General features: G+C 40.9%; 1 protein-coding gene across 1 annotated transcript; it reads left to right on the forward strand.

Annotated features, from left to right (window-relative positions):
* The first annotated feature begins 6,294 nt into the window (after positions 1-6,294).
* Positions 6,295-12,289, forward strand: GJD4 (gap junction protein delta 4). The gene is made up of 2 exons (XM_043538858.1): positions 6,295-7,691; positions 10,165-12,289. Exons 1-2 carry the CDS (start codon positions 7,628-7,630, stop codon positions 11,358-11,360), a joined length of 1,260 nt encoding a protein of 419 aa, XP_043394793.1. The 5' UTR covers positions 6,295-7,627; the 3' UTR covers positions 11,361-12,289.
* Positions 12,290-13,128: the final 839 nt, after the last annotated feature.

The following is a 13,128-nucleotide window of genomic DNA, read 5'->3' on the forward strand; positions in this document are numbered from 1 at the left end:
ACCCTCAGTAGATGTCCTGCTACGCATTTCAATGGGAGTTTGCTGCCCAACCTGGTTAGGTGCTTTTGAAAATGCTGCTAGGGGCCTACCTGCATCTTTAGGCATTTAAATACTTTTGAGAAAGCTGGCCCCAAGATCCTGATTCAGCAAAGCACATGCTCAAGTTCCATTGAAGTCAAACTTAACAGTATTTAAAGTTAAGCACATGCCAAAGTGCTTTGCTGAATAGAGATGGGTTTATGTTCTTAATTTCTTTGCTGAATCACTGTCTAAAAGAACTGCTTCTTGGATAGGGTATTATCTTAGAACACAAGCTTCATAAAGAAAGATGACCTTTCCAAACAGTTACTGAGAAGGCAATTTGCCTTGAGGCAAAATAAGAATCAGAATAGATCAAACCCCAGTGGGCATATAGCTAAAACAGTCTCTGGTTTTAGATTTACTAAATACGAGAAGAGGAAAAAAAACAAAGTACAGCACACTGTATGTACCTTGTGTGCCAGATAGCTTTCTTAATAATTAAGGATGGGTGAACCAGTTTGGGTCAAGGATCAAGCCCAATCGCTGCCCAGACTTGAACTGTTAATTCACACCTGCATTTCCCCCATAGCTTTCTGGGAGCAGAAGGGTCAGTGGCTGCACCAGATAGCTCCCTGAAAGTAGTTGATGCGGAAGTGGCTAACTGGCCCTTTCTGAAGACCCAGTTAAGGATTAAAGCTCCAGGAGATATTGGACTGGAGGTGATGGCAAGAGGGGAAGGTGACTTCCCAGCAGACATACCTCCTTGTGGCATGAGTAAGGTTTCCTAAGTTGTTTAGGCAAAGAGCTTGAGTAGAGTAAAGAATCAGAGGGGTAGTCGTATTAGTCTGTATCCACAAAAACAACAACGAGTCTGGTGGCACCTTAAAGACTAACACAGATTTATTTGGGCATAAGCTTTCGTGGGTAAAAAACATGGGCATGCATCTGAAGAAGTGGGGTTTTTACCCACGAAAGCTTATGCCCAAATAAATCTGTTAGTCTTTAAGGTGCCACCAGACTCCTCGTTGTTTTAGTAGAATAAAGAAGATAATATAATCCAAACCCTTCATCAAGTAGTTTTTAAACTGTAGTGAGAAACTTAGGCCTCTCCAGAATAGCACCAATACCTACGTAGTACTTGAGTTGCCTAGCCTCTGCTCCCAAGTTGTATTTTTCTTGTTGCTTCTGCTGCTATTGTAGCAGTGCCAGTCATGGTCTGGGTGGTTTTTGCAGTAATATCTGTGTGGAAGATGAAGACCTAAGGGAAGGTTTATAGAGGCACAAAGGGCAGTTAGGTGCCCAATTCCTGCTGAAAGTCAATGGGATTTGGCTGTCTAACTCCTATTTGTGCCTTTGAAAAATCTCCCTCTAGGTTTTTATGTTATCTTAGCTCCTTTTAGGCAGATGTAGTGAGACCATTACACTGTTGGACTACATTAAAGAATGTGTGTGTGTGTGTGTGTGTGTGTACACATCACATGCACTTTTGTTGCCAAGTTGTTGGGTTAGCTAGGTAGAAGCTTTTCTTAATTTAGGTTAGGTTTTCTGTTAACCAGTCAGTCCTCTGTATTGCTTCTTAGCGTTTGGTTAAATAGCTTTGCTTCTTCCCACTTACAAAATTATAGTTCTGATTAAATTTACGTTCCTTTAAAAAATTAATCTTCCTAATCTTAGCTTCATTTTCAATGCTTCCGTTTATTTTTGTTGATGAGAATGTTTTTGTTCATGAACTTAAAGACCATTCTCTTAAGAGCTCGGTTATGTTTACTGAAAGATTGGCTAGTAGCTGGTCTGTTAGTATGCATAAAAACCAATATCTTAAATAAAGGGGTTATTTTCTTGTAAAGACACATGACTGTGCATTTGCTCTTAAAAATAGATATTTCTGTTAAGGAAACTAGATTCCAAGGTCAGATCCTCAGGCACATTAGGAAAGCGTAGTATGGCTACTTTGGCACACTACCCTAAAGCCCTTTTAACTGCTCACAGAAAGATCACCCCAGTGTCATGAGATCCTCTATATAGTACAGAATTGCCTTAGCAGCTCCCACTTCACCCTTTTCCCCTGCAATTGCTGCTGGGTGCATTGCAGGGGAACAGAGAGCATGGCTGGGACATCAGTGATCCTAGCTGCCATAATGGCCATATCTGAGGCAGATTACAGCAGCCTTCTGACTGCCGACCAATCCCCAGTCATTAATTAGAGCATAGAGTTGCCTCAGGATAGGAAAGCCCAGAAGGCTTAAAAGGTACCTATGCATCTCCCCTTCCTAAACATACAACCAATTGCTTAACTACATTTTTGATTCAAGATTGAAATTGTTCAAGAGACCAAATAACCAAGTGTAGTCAATTCTATTAGTCAAAGACATAGCAGTGTAATACAGAAAGCAAAGAATTAATTCTTTGCCAATCCAATCTGGAGTGCAGAGTCTCGCAACATTCACTATTGCTCTGGACATATATATTCAAAATTAGTGTGTAATACACACACACACACACACACACACACGGTTGTTTACAAGTTAGAGAACATTCTATACAGCACCCAAAACTTAACTCACCAATCAGCATTTTGTCTTGTTTTTCTGTAGCAACTTGCGCCTTTCTTCTCTTTGTTTTAGATACCACCTTCCAGGTACCAATGGGCTGTGAAAGAACTCTCTACCTGTACCAGGACATAGTAATAACATATCTGACAGAATTTGTATTTGCCTATGCCAGTGGTCCTCAACTCTGGTCCACCGCTTGTTCAGGGAAAGCCCCGGGCGCGCCAGGCCAGTTTGTTTACCTGCTGCGTCCGCAGGTTCAGCCAATCGCGGCTCCCACTGGCCGCGGTTCGCCGCTCCCGGCCAATGGGAGCTGCAGGAAGAGCGGCCAGCACAACCCTCAGCCTGCGCCGCTTCCTGCATCCCCCCATTGGCTGGGAGCCACGATTGGCCGAACCTGCGGATGCGGCAGGTAAACAAACCGGCCCGGCGCGCCAGGGCTTTTCCTGAACAAGCGGTGGACCAGAGTTGAGAACCACTGTCCTATGCTAAGAGCTGAATTCAGCTCTGCAAAGTGTTTTGGGATATGTACACCTCAGTGGGAACAGAACAGGAGTAATCCGCATTTGAGGGGAAAGCATCACACAAGTCAATTAGCAAAACTACCCAACATTCAGATGCCATATGAAGTACACAGTATGAATCCCATACATGTTAATATGGTGTGTACTACACTAGTTAAGCCTGAGCTGCACTGAGTCCTCCTCACCCAGAGCCTAAGCACAGTCTTTACATTACATTATACATTCTGCCACACTAATTAACCTTTAGCAGAGAACATGACATGGGTCCGCACAGGTAGGTCTGTATGCAACCATGGATTATTGTTTTCACCACTTCTGACAAATGTTGTCCATTATTAAATATGATCCTGATATGTGCACAGCTGTTTGCACTCTCAGTAGGATACTCACAGGAGTGGCGTCACTCGTGTAAGTGTTTGCCGCTTCAAGCCCTGAATTTGTTGTAAGTGGTTTTAAACTCAGACAGCAGTTGTGGATTTGAAAATAGATTTATTGCACCTTCTTGTATTTCATTGCTGACCCCTTCAAGTGAGGGCTGTGCTGTGGCTCTTTAAGGAACTGCAAGGGAAAAGAGATGAAACGACTGCAGGATATTAAAGTGATGTTTCACCTGTAGTCACCTCTTTTTTAAAAAATACATAGATTGTTCACGTGGGCTTGGATCACAGATTTCAGCACTCAGCTTTGCCAAAATTCGGGGATGATCAGATATGGGATTTTGGTATAATCCAATCTCTAAATTATTTAGCTTCGGTATCTGTTGACAAACAGGATCCTAGGGAAGAGTGCAAGGTGAATAGTAAACATGAGGGATCATACATCTGGAAAAGACAACTTCAGCTGTGTGGAAAAATTCTCATCACTGCTTCACATATTTCATGAATCAAGAGAAAACAAACTGTTTCTGACTCCAGTTATTTGGAAGACAAAAATATACATTTTGAAAATGAACGATAGTGAAGAATCAGCTGATATTTTACATAATTCCATAGGCAACATAGAAATACCACATGGCACTGAGTTTTACATTTATGGTTAAGTGTATTACTGAGATACCTCCCAGCTACATCTGAGATCAAAGCCCTAGTTTGCTAGGCATTGTACGAAAACATAGTCAAAGGGCAGGTTTACACTATGGGGCTAAATTGACCTACGTTACACAACTTCAGCTACATGAGTAACGTAGCTGGAGACGACATACCTTAGGTACACTTATTGCGGTGTTTACACTACAGCGGGTTGACAGGAGAAACTCTCCTGTTGCCTTACCTTATGGTTCTCATTCCGGTGGAGTACCGGAGTGTGATCGGCAGTTGATTTAGAGGGTCTTCACTAGACCCGCTAAATTGACCCCTGGTGGATCGATCACTGTAGTGTCAATCCATGGTAAGTAGAGACAAGCCCAAAGACAGCCCCTGCCTCAAAGAGCTTAGTAACTTGCCTAAAGTCACACAGCATAGTAGTGATAGAGCAGATTAGAACACAAGTCTCCTAACTGTGCCCTATCCCCTCTTCGCTAGGGCAGAGATTACAACACAGTTCATAAGCCTACAGGATAATGCTTTATTTTTAAAAAGAAAAATACACCTACCCATCTCAGCACATCTCCCTGTCATGGAGCCATTGTGCCCAGATTTTCTTATCTGCCACAGTCAAGATGGTGGCAGATAGGGTTTTAAGCAACAAATATGCTTATTCTTCACATACTGTTATAGTCTATCATATTAAAAGCGGCTAAGGACATTTTAACTTGTGATTATTTGACATGATGAACAATTTATGACCTACTGTGTCAATGCAGCTGCTGTGCATTAGTATCCTGTCAGCATCTTAACATTCCTGATTCTATTTTTGATAAAGGAAGTTTCACACGAGTAGCTACTTTTCCAAAATTAATATGGTTATTTGCACTCTTTCCCACTCCTAACTCTCCCCCTCCCCTGAAGACCACAAAAACGCAACCTCAAGCACCATAAAAACAGTACAGTACAGTACTAAAGAGTTCCCTTTGGTTGGAAAAAGTGTATTACAAGAGAACTAAAAACTGAATACTACATATATTTATCACTTCAGATTAAAATCTTTGACTAAGGTAAATCCCCATCATCATTTTATTTTTTTGAAGTTCCATCACTGTACACTAGTTTTTATGTTTCCCTTAGGCAGACTAACACAAATGATTCTCTTGCTGTCCTGTCTGAGGCCTTGAGCATTCCTGATTAGGTCTCATTGAATTCAGAGAGCCCCTAGAGAAAATTTTTTTTGGTATTGTTACATATTGCGGGAATATAGGGTGGGGAGAATGGGAAATTATCCCATTACCAATGGACCAGGGGCCACATCCTATTGACCCAGTCATGCTATAACTTGCACTGACACACTTCAGTTGACAGTTTCAGTAAATAGGTGGTCTTGAAAGGATTAGATTTTTTTTTTAAATCTATAAATGTCAATTTTACTATACTCTCACAAACCAATGAAAAATATTTCCATAGCTAATAACTGATATTTACAGAGAGGCAAAATAAGAAAATGCTGCTTGAGAACTTTAGAGTCTGGTTTAAGGAAATTTACTTTGTATATTTTGACGTGTTGACAATTTATGTTTTTAATGGTTATAAAGCTTTAACTTTTTGAATCTCCGTGTCTACTGTTACTAAATAATTGTCTGATCTCCCACATTGTCTGAGCCCCCCATAATATCCCACACCTGTGACATTTTAAATTTATAAAAATCAAGTGTTAGATTAAAAGTAATCGTCAAAGTTATATTAAAAAAATTTAATTCCACCAAACCTACAAATAGTTCAGTCCTGATGTCCAGGCAAACCTTGGCCTATTCCACTCCCTTAGCAGTGAGGGTCTCCAGGTAGAAATACATTTGCAGGGTTGCACTGACAAGCTCACACTTTTGCCTATTCTATGGCTCAATAGAGGCTTTCAGGCCTGTCAAACCACCACTTTTCTCCAGCACTAAATAGATTCATACACACGCTACTTTAATCTCCCTCCCCCTCCCCGCCCCCAGTAATTTAAGGCCCAGATGTGAATTACCCTTGCAACCACAGCACACATTGTGGGTTACAGATGGGATGGAGGGGAAGGGAAAAGCAGATTCTGGGGTGAGGAGTGGAAGAAGCCTTGGCTCTGTAACAGTCATAGATTATTTTCTCTCTGGAGCTAGGGGTGACTCAGGCTACGTCTACACTTCTGACAGTGTCTAGTACATACACTGCATATACATCTAGCATAGGTATAAAGAACAGTGTAGATGGTAAGGCACTGCTCTGGATGCAGAAACTCCAGAACCTTCGAGTATATACCTGACAGGGCTCTCTGTCTACCCCAACAGGGCCTCCCATGTCTACACTGCTGTTTTTTGAAGTGTAATATCTCACTGCCTCCTGACTGTTGGAGCCTTTCTTGGCTGCCCCTCTGCTCCTGGATCCTTTCATTGCTGTGTGTAGCTACACACCACAATGTGGAAAAGCCTGCTTTTCACTGCAGTGTGTAGCTACATGTAGTCTACATGCCATGGCAAGGCCTTAGAGTCATCATTCCCTCCTGGTTTGCTATGCCCATCACTCAGAACAGATTGTGTAAGTACAGTTTAGCCTTAACACGCTACATGCTATGGCTTACTTCTTAAATAGTAAATGTCACAAATATCTGCTTAGATTATCAATTAAGGCAATTTCTACTAGGCTCTTCCCAGTGATGACTACAATGCAAAACAGTTCAGACAGGAAGAACTCATCCAAATGAAAGTGACTTTAAAAGAAGATTTTTATTTTCCAAGATGCTATTAAAGATTTCATCATTTTCATCCTCCATATCCCTGCAGGGTAGAGATTGCTCTCCTCTCAGGCTGAAGGCAAGTTGTGGAATTTTTGGTGCAACTGTGATTGACAAGACCATGATGTCCTCTCAGAGAGGGTGTGTTTTATTAATAAAATTACTTTGGGGAAATTGCAATGGGATAGCTTCCTAGTAAAGAGTTGCTAAACTGAAAATGCCTTCCAAAGACAGGGATGTTGGTCCCTTCGTAACCCCTTTCCTTGTATTTTTCATCTGTATTCCCCTTGGGGAAACAGAGAGGCTTCTATTATTTCCTGTACTGGTGTCTGATTTTTGCCACTGAAATATCCCAGCAATGCCAGGAGGCTGGAATGCCCTGGGAGGGTAAGAATAGCCCACAATGGTTGAGATTACTCCTGTTGCCTTTTGTCTACTTGCAGTTGTCAGGACAGGGGGACCACAGAGGTAAGTGCAGCAAATAGATCTGTGAAGCTAGAACTTTTGTGAAATCAACTGTATTTCCTAGGGAGGGTTTGTTCCCAATTTGCAAAAGTCAGCAGGCCTATTTAACTCTTTCATAAAAATAATTCTTCATCAATAATGTTGTTAATGATTGAGTATTTTCCCCGCAAATATTTATTTTCTTTCTTCTCTGTCTAGGTCTAATTTGCTTTGAAAATGCCAGAATCCTCCTTAAGCTTTCAGAAGCTGAAAGTGTAGTGAACTAGTTCAAAGATGGAGCGCTGGGACTCACTGGGGTTTTTGATTATCACTCTCAACTACAATGTTACGATTGTAGGTAAGTATCTGTAAAAGGTGTGCGCTTTCTTTTAGAGTTTCATCCCCCCCCCACCCCCCCGATCATCCAGGTTTCTTCCCTGTTCATCAGCTTTCATTTCCAGCTATCAGTCTGACCACTTCCACGGCCCCCTCCCAAAAGAGAGTTAGTTGTTTTGCTATGGGATATAAGAGCTGTTGATGATTGATTTTTTTTAATAGAAAATATTCATAGCAGATGAAGTAGGAATCTAAATGTTAGAAATGAATAAGGGGGGTGGAGGGGAGCTTTCAAATCTGGCTATTCTTACCCACCAAGTTTCCTCCCAGCTGTATTGAGAGCTGTAATGAAACACTCAAAGCTCAAGGCAGATGTAAAAAGTACATTTTTCCATTATATGACATAGCCTGCTTTAACAGTGAAGTAAAAAACATTTTTCAATAAACTATCTGGTGATTAAGCAATCTTGTTTTTCATAGTTGGGTTTTAAAAGTTTACAGCATTCAAGTGCATGTTAAAAATGCCCTTTAATTTTCTCAGACAATGGCCTCAGTCTTGTCTTTTTTTTTTTTAAATAAGATTCCATCACCGATTCACTTTGTAATTTTGAGCAAATGACTTAGGGCCAGATCCAAAGACTACTGAAGACAACTGACTTTAGCCTTTACAGCTCAGTCCTGTAAATATTTATTACAGGGCATTGCTCACTGCAGCAAGTAATCCCAGTAACTGTCAATGAAATGGCTTGCTGAGTAACTGTCTGCAGAACTGAGCCCTTAGGGAAAGTGATGCACAGAGTTATCTGTTAAAAGCTTGTCCCTCTCACCAAGATGGTCCAATAAGAGTTATTACCTCACACACCTTGTCTCTATAGTACTAACCTAACAGGGATCAAGTGATTTTTTAAGCGGAACTCTCTCATGTGTACATTCTAATTAAAAACTGATGCCCTAACACATCCCAGGGTGTTGAGAGGCTTAATTCATAAATGGTTTTGAAACATTGAGATCCTTGCATAAAAAGTGTAATAAAAGTACAGAGTATTATTTGTTAAGGGCTACTTTTGATTTCATATAGTAGCCATTTTTCTCCACCAGAATAGCCAACTGAAAACACCAAGAATGCCATCAGAAATAGTTTGTGGTTAGGAAATATATTGTTTAGTTGGTTGTGGGAGGGTTTCAATATGATCACCTATTCTGCAGTCTCACGGAGTTATCAAGTTGTTTATATATTCTTGCCCAGTTTCACCATTTCTGAGAGCTGTGTTATTGTTATTGTCTCTCTTGCTGGCCACAAGAGAGGCATGTAGCTCATCTCCAAATGCATGCCAATAAATATTAACACCCCAATGTTTTACAAACATTTAAATGTTTAAGATTCACACAAATGTTATAAAAAAGTGCTTAGTTTTTTGGCAAGTAGGAGAGGCGATTGTCTAAGACTGTAAGTATGCATACACCATACACTAAAAGCAAAATCCTTATAATTTTTCTGTAAAAAGAGTTATTTTTAAAAATACCTACAGGGGCTATTTTACCAACTCTCTGCCTGTAAAACCACGTGTGTTTATACCAGAGAGAACCACTCAGTACTTTAGATTTCTAGGGCTCTGCACAACCATTAATTTGGTCCCACTCCTGCTTCTACTCTTGTCAAAGGTTTTTACTATTGCATTTATCTGGAAGCAGAATTGAATCCTTAACCTTTATCCTGTGTTAATGTAGATAAGTATATATTAATCACTCAACCCCCCCTTATTGTTTTGCTTTAAGTAGTGAAACCGAGGCAGAGAGATTATTAAATTAAATGACATTCCAAAGACCATAGGTAGTCAGTGGCAGAGCCAGGACTGAAACTCAGGATGTCCTGGCTTCAAACTCTACCTGCATATATTGATCAGTATAGTGGTGGTACTGAGTTTCAGTAACCACTCCAGTAAATGTTTCGAGTCCTAATTTTTTGGTTTTCTTTTTTTCCCCTTTGCAAAATATCCAGTATTGTGGTTGAATTTTTCTGTTGTTAGTGTTTGTCCAAAGATTTTATATATCAGTAAAAACTCCTAAGATATAACATGCAAGCTTTTTTCAGTCTAACTGCCCTTTTTTTCAAACCAACCGAGCTCCACAGCCCTGGAGAAGGTTTTTTTTAAATTATTATTTAATTCTTTATAGACCAATGTCTGTGTACACATTACTTTGCAAAGATCTAACAAAACAAGATCCGGTCCTGAGAAGCATAGAGTCTAATGGAAAAAATTAAATGAGAGGTACTCAGAACAATTAATGCTTGATCGTTCCGCAATATTACTAAGGGTTTAATGGAGTAAGGACTGTAGAATTAAGGACCTGATCCAAAGCCCACTGAAGTAAATGGAAAGATTCCAACTGATTTTTGTTCATAAATAATGTAATCCAGTGTAAACAATATGAGCCTCTTGTTAGATTTCATTTTCTGTGCTGTGAGTCTATCAACATTTCTTCTTCCTCTCTAGGAAAGATCTGGCTAACATTAGTAATCTTGCTGAGAATGGTGGTGATAGTGTTAGCGGGATACCCCCTCTACCAAGACGAACAAGAACGGTTCATCTGCAATACCTTACAACCAGGATGCTCTAATGTGTGCTATGACATTTTCTCTCCTGTCTCTCACTTTCGATTCTGGCTCATTCAAACAGTGTCTGTTCTGCTACCTTATGCTGTATTCAGCATCTATGTTCTGCACAAAGTAGCCATCCATGTTGTGACAGCACATTGTTTGCCATATAGATATGAAGGAATGAAGGCCTTAGCTGGCCATTCAGCTTTGAAGGAACCCTGCAAAAACATTGCAGTCACTAGACCATCCTGCAAGGCAGATCTTCTGAATATCCCTGATTTTTCTTGGGCATACACTGTTCACCTTTCTCTAAGAACACTGGCAGAGGCCAGCTTTGGAGCTGGACAGTATTATCTCTTCGGATTTTTTGTTCCTAAACGCTTTTCCTGTTACCAGTCTCCTTGTACTAGCATGGTCGATTGCTACATCTCCAGGCCTACTGAAAAATCGATCATGATGATTTTCATTTGGGGGGTGAGTGGCCTCTCTTTTCTGCTTAGCCTTGTTGATCTAGCCTTTGCCATCCAAAGAATGGCAGTAAGAAATGGACAAAATAAACCAATGGAAGGTCTCCATGCAGAGGATGAGCACAGTTCAGTTCTGCCTCCAGCTGACAAGCAGGAGGATTCTCCACCACCTCCAGAGGACAGAGGCCATCAACATCTAGTGACACACAGTCATACTAGTGAAGTGTCTTGCTCACTTCATTCTGAAGATGAAGAAGAACTTCAGGAGGAAGAGAAGATCATCTCCCAGCAAACTGCCATCTCTAACCTCAACAGTAACAGCAATAAGCCCTGTCTAGCAGACAGCCTTGCTGCTAATCAAGGCAGTAATGAAGTGCCCCTGTGTATAAGTGACCAGCAGCATATTCCATACAAGCAGCTGAGACATGGGCAACAGCAAACCTTCACCAAAGAGGCTTCCCTAACTTTGAGACCCCAAGTCAAGTCCCATCTTGGGGTTTACTCTTCTGGAAGTCAGAGCAAGCTTTTAGGGTGTTACTCTTCAGCTGAGCTAAAAGCTTCTATTGGGCAATCAAGTTGTAGCAGTGCTGGCTACTTGGGATCAAAAAAATCAGAATGGGTGTAAAGAGCCGTGACATTGCATTTACTTCTCCTGGAATGACACACATTTCACACCATCTAGTTTGACATGGAAACCTCAGTGTCGGTTAAATTCCATTTTTGTGCCTGTAAAAATATAATTTTACAAAACATCCCCCTGGCGGAATGAAGAACAGGAAGCAGAACTTGCTGTGACTTTGACAGGATTGTATGGAAATCCTTGATAACATCGTGTGGCAGATTTCATTAAGATGGTAACTTTTGCTGTTTGGAATGTTTGATATTGAATATTAGGGAGCTTTCTAACCACCACCACAGATTTATGCTGATGTGGCTTCTAACAGTCTTTTCAGATATATATTCATTTCGTTATTGTTGTAGTCAAGCATAATATTTTTCTTTATATTAGTTGAGCTTGTTTAGCTTTTCATGTGTGACAGTGATGTGTTTTATCGTTTCCTGGAGAGGAACCACATTAATTATTAAACTGATCATAGATAGAAAAGCATTAAATATTTAGTTCTCTAGTCCATGAAGTCTTTTTAATAGGATCTGTGTTGATTATACTGTAATATCACAAAATATTAGGACAAAGAAACCTTTTGTAAGTCATTGTATTTTATCAGCTGTGAGAAAGAATGCAGGGAACAAACATGGATTGAATGTATCTTGTATGTCTCTCAAACTGATACATGGACAGACAGGTGGATAAATAATGCAGACGCTGTGGCAGAACTCTGGAGCTTGTTTATTTGTCTTTATACCTATCTATTTTTAAATGACTAGAGTCTCCCGTATAAATCAGAAAGAGCCTGATTGTGTCTGAAAGGGATAATAAAGTTAATAGTCCTTTTCCTCCTCCTGCTCAGTGGTTTGTACTTACTAAACTTTGACCTACACTAATAATGCTATCCCTTAATTGCAGGTCAGGCTGCTGCCTGGTTTTTAGCCTCCTGCAAATCCCCATAGTATGAGGCCAATTCTATAAACATACAGCTGATGTGGAGAGCACTGGAACTTTCAGAGTGTGTGTGTAACGTGAATATAAATTTCTGAAAACCGCCAACACCCTCTTAGGAAGATCTGCCTGACTCAAGCTTACTTCTGATGCAGTTGTGTTAAAACACTGCAATGGTTATAGAGTAACAGCTGTGTTAGTCTGTATTTGCAAAAAGAAAAGGAGTACTTGTGGCACCTTAGAGACTAACCAATTTATTTGAGCATAAGCTTTTGTGAGCTACGGCTCACTTCATCGGATGCAATGGTTATAGCTGCTCCGTGCTGGAGTACACCAAACCTCTAAGGTACCTGTAGTGTGCCAGGTATACTGCAGCTGAGAGGCAAGCAGTGAAGGTGCTTCAGCAGCTACACCTTGTAGGCGCTAGTCCTAGCTCCTCTGCATTGGCTCCCTGTCCAGTTGCTGCTGCTCCCCCATTAGTCCCAATCCTACGGTCATGTCTGGCTGTAACGTTCCACGTGCAGCTCTGTATGCGGTTCCTGGGGGTTTCTCTCTGCATTCAGCTTCTCTGAAGCTCCTGGCTCATCATGCCATTGATGCTTCCCAGCAGTGCCCACTCACTTCCTGGTTAGAATTCTTCCTCCTACCTGGCCAGGGATGTGCAGTTGCAAGGGGGTGATTGGATTGTAGTCCCCTGCTTAGCAATGTAAATGGGGTCTGAATGAACTCTCTTCTGACACCTAGTTTGGGAGGGGGAGAGACTTCAGGAGCAAACTGTATTTACATGAACACACCTACTCTGCAAAGGTATCTAGCCAGAGGTGAAAGTAAGCCA

Source organism: Chelonia mydas, chromosome 2, assembly GCF_015237465.2.
Source record: "Chelonia mydas isolate rCheMyd1 chromosome 2, rCheMyd1.pri.v2, whole genome shotgun sequence".
Classification (NCBI taxonomy): domain Eukaryota; kingdom Metazoa; phylum Chordata; order Testudines; family Cheloniidae; genus Chelonia; species Chelonia mydas.

Excerpts from the sequence above, each read along its gene's own strand:
- GJD4 (XM_043538858.1), top strand. The coding sequence starts at position 7,628 with ATGGAGCGCTGGGACTCACTGGGGTTTTTGATTATCACTCTCAACTAC. Across the intron at positions 7,692-10,164 it reads CTACAATGTTACGATTGTAG|GAAAGATCTGGCTAACATTA; the intron begins GTAAGTATCTGT and ends CTTCCTCTCTAG.